The 3,802-nt window shown below is 33.6% G+C and overlaps 1 protein-coding gene across 1 annotated transcript, besides 2 other annotated features; it reads left to right on the top strand.

The window, feature by feature from the left end:
• Positions 1-78: 78 nt before the first annotated feature.
• Positions 79-154: a microsatellite.
• A 520-nt stretch (positions 155-674) lies between these two features.
• Positions 675-711: a microsatellite.
• A 748-nt stretch (positions 712-1,459) lies between these two features.
• Positions 1,460-2,531, top strand: ACLA_091440 (F-box domain protein; the record flags this gene model as incomplete). Its single annotated transcript, XM_001272871.1, has 2 exons — positions 1,460-2,146; positions 2,193-2,531. 2 exons carry the CDS (start codon positions 1,460-1,462, stop codon positions 2,529-2,531), a joined length of 1,026 nt encoding a protein of 341 aa, XP_001272872.1.
• Between the last annotated feature and the right edge of the window lie 1,271 nt (positions 2,532-3,802).

The following is a 3,802-nucleotide window of genomic DNA, read 5'->3' on the forward strand; positions in this document are numbered from 1 at the left end:
ATTAAATTAATAAAAAAAAGCTTATATATAACCCTATATAGGGGGAGGAAGGCCCCTATAGGAATAAGGGAGAGAGAGGTAGGAGAAGCCATAGAAGTAATAGTAGTAGTAGTAGGTATAGGGGGGAGAGATATAATAAGTAGTAGTAATAGTATAAAGGCCACCTCCTCCTTCTTTTATAAAAACTATTAGTAAGAATACTATAGACTTATAAGCTTTTACTTATCTCTAAAAGGTTAGAGAGGATAGATAAGAGTAAGAATATAAAAAAAAAAAAAAAGGATATTTTTCTATAAAATATCTTATAATATATTAACTACCTCTTTCTAAATATTATAAATTATAGAAGGTCCCTTACTAAAACTTTTATAATAAAAACTAAGAAAAATATAAAAGATAGAGAGAAGAAGAGATTATATACTTTATAAAAATTATTACTATCCTAAACCTTACTCTATAGAAATTTTATATAATAAAGCTATTAAGGGATGTTTAGGAGTATTATAAGAATAACTAATATAAATCTAAAATATACTATAAGAAGATTTTAATAATAATAAAAATATTATAATTAAAGAGGTCTACTTATAACTAAGTCTTTATAAGAATATAAATAAATATAAGTTTATAAAAGAAAGAGATAATAAATCTTTTTTATTATTTATATTTTTCTCTTTATAAAAAAAAGATTTTTATTAAATAAAGATTTTTACTAGTATACCCTATTATAAATATAAAATCTTAGATAAATCTTAAGGACTAAGGTCTTTTAAGAGAGGGGGATAATTATAAGAATTATATAGGTTTATTATATATTATATTAAAGTTATTTTTATAGAGGAGCCTATTAATAAGAAGGCTCTTTATAAGAGATTATATAAATAATTATATAATATATAAAGATATAAACTCTGCCTATAACTACTAAACTCTAAAGTTTAGTAATAATCTCTTTAAATAAGGATACCTACCTTTAAATCTATTTATAAACATTCTTCTTTCACACTAGTTTCTAATTCTCATGGATCATAGATCCTTATACCTATTTTACTAGTAAAATCCACTTTTTCTAATAAAAAATACTTTGTCAGACAAAAACAGTCAAAATGTCTGTTCTGACATTTTAAAATACCATCCCTACCTGAGCTACTTCCCCAATATTTCTTCTCATCACCACTCAAGTGGAGCTCTGGCCAGACTTATTGGGTTTCGATTTCTGAGTTAGTAAATGCTTTCCAGTCACACTGTACTTGCCAAATTTGGACCGGCTTCCTCTCTCGACACCAGCAGATTGAAACCTCTGTGCAATTATTCCTGGCCATTCATTTCATGATCCAGCCGCGTCTTTCATAATTGCGTCATTCGATACAACACACCTCCACGAGCGTTCAAAGGGATGCTGGAGTCTCATGGCCCCCTGTCGAACTCCGCCATTAACGCGTACTGCCAAATCTCGAGAATGGCTTCTCTCATGCCCCGAGGATATCGCTCTGCCACCGAATTCCGCTTCGACAAAGAACAAGCTGACGCCATTATTCGAACCACCGCCTATCACCGTAAAGACTTCTGCCTGTCCGTGATCTGGTACTCGCATCGGGAACACAATGAGATTCGTCCGTCAATAACAACACCCTTCCAGCGGACTTCAAAGGTTGGACTTGGCTCCCTTGATCGGCTACCCCTCGAGCTCTTGTTTGACACCTTGTACCGTCTGGATTTGTATTCTTTGTTCAAATTTCGACAGATAAATCTCAGGTCAAGACAGATGGTAGACTTCCTCAACCAGTATCGTAGGGTTGTCTCGCATGGTCTGAACCTTTTCTGCGCCTTGTTACGAACACGACTTGCCATCGACGTCACTCTACTCGACTTCTATAAGGCATTATGTACTAAGACATGCATTCTCTGCGGCGAATTCGGCGGGTTCATATCTATACTAACTTGGACGCGATGTTGTTTCAAATGCCTCCAGGGGTCCCCAGAGACACAAGTGCGGACTCTTGCCTCAGTCCGAAAGCAATTACACATGACCAAAGCCGAATTAGGTCAACTGAGGTCGTTCAAGTCCTTGCCTGGGATATACTCGATGAATGAATCTGTACAGAATTCCCATACTACGATCGTTTCTCTTCATCGGGCTACTTTGGTTTGCAGACGGCAATCGCACGCACTTCCGCAAGTCCAACCAGGAGACTGAAATCAAAAGTTCAACTTCATGGGGTCATGTGCACTCCCTTATTACGACAAACAAACTGGCAGCGTTGAACACGGGGTTTCATGTGCCGGGTGTCAACTTGCTATTGAAAAAGATATTATCGGCACCAGGGGTACAAAATGGGGGTACGACGCTCGAGACAAAGTGTATGCGCAAGACGGCTTTCTGGGCCACTTTCGATGGTGTGAACAGGCACAGCTCCTATGGAGGTCGAGTGGCGAAGGTCAAACCCTGCCACCTGAGCTACCTGTGTCTGCTCGGACAGGAGGCTACTTTCGAAGAAGAAAATGACGATCATATGGAGCCCACTTGCTAATGTATTGCAGCCACACCGAATAGTGGTAAAGCAGAGTCCAGAAGCGGACCTATCATCTCAACTTAAATACAGCTCAAGCTCACATGCTGTGACTTATTCTTCCATAATCTGCCCCATCTGATCTGTGTATTTCACCTCTGCATCCAGCTTGACCAGGTGCCTTGAACAGTAATTGTTTGAGTTTTTAATATAAACCTCCTTTATAGTAGTAAGGAAAATAAAGAGGTAACTAAAGTTTAGAGAAGAAAAAATAAAATAATAATTAATCTTTACTAGCTTTAGTAGAGGAGTATTACTAGATAGGGAAGGGGCTAAAGAGGAGGTATAAACTAGGTTTACTAGAGTTATTAAGGATCTACTAGAGTTGCATAACTGAACTGCAAAAATCAAACCCAAACCTCACTAAACTTATAGTGGTGTGGGGTTAGGGGCAAGCCTAAGGAATTACTTTAGGTTTAGTTTCTATACCCTAGATCTATTTTAGGTTTAGTTAAAACTACTAATTATAGTTTTTATAATTTTTTAAGTTAGGTAAAACTACCTAACCTATTTAAAGATATTTATAGAAGTATTATATAATTTAAAATAGACTAAGTTAACTAAGTATTCTAACTATAATTAGATTTTATAAAGATTATATAATTATGAGATCACTAGGTCTTGCATATAGAATATAACTAGTGTGAAAGAATAGATACTGTATAGCTTGGATTTTAAGAATTTAGATAAGTAAGTAGATTAATACTAGATTAGGATTCTTTCTTTATAAGAGAGAATTTACCTAACCCCCTACTTAGTAAGGGCTAAGATATCCTTATATAGGTAAGATAGATATCTTACTAATATTATTAGAAGGTCTTATAACTATCCCCCCCTCTTATAGACCTTAGTTCCTTAAGGCCTAAGTTATATTTATAACTCTACCTCTTATAGATATTATAATCTTCTTATAATATAATCTTTATAATTAATATTTAATATCTTATAATCTTCTTAATCTATAAACCTCCTCTATATAGTATAATTATTAAAAAACTATATAAAAGCTTAAAAACCTCTTTATAAGAATAAAAAGTATAATTAATATAAGAAAAAAGATTCTTCTACTATTTATAGATATATATAGTATTATAATATATTAGTTTCTTAAGAAATTATAGAGTAAAGCTACTTTATAATAATATTAAATAAGATTTTTTATAATCTTAAAGTTAAAGATCTTATAGTCTATTTTTATTATATAAATAGCTAGTAATAGATATTATATTCTC

The sequence above is a fragment of the Aspergillus clavatus genome, genomic scaffold (assembly GCF_000002715.2).
Source record: "Aspergillus clavatus NRRL 1 1099423829798 genomic scaffold, whole genome shotgun sequence".
Lineage (NCBI taxonomy): Eukaryota > Fungi > Ascomycota > Eurotiomycetes > Eurotiales > Aspergillaceae > Aspergillus > Aspergillus clavatus.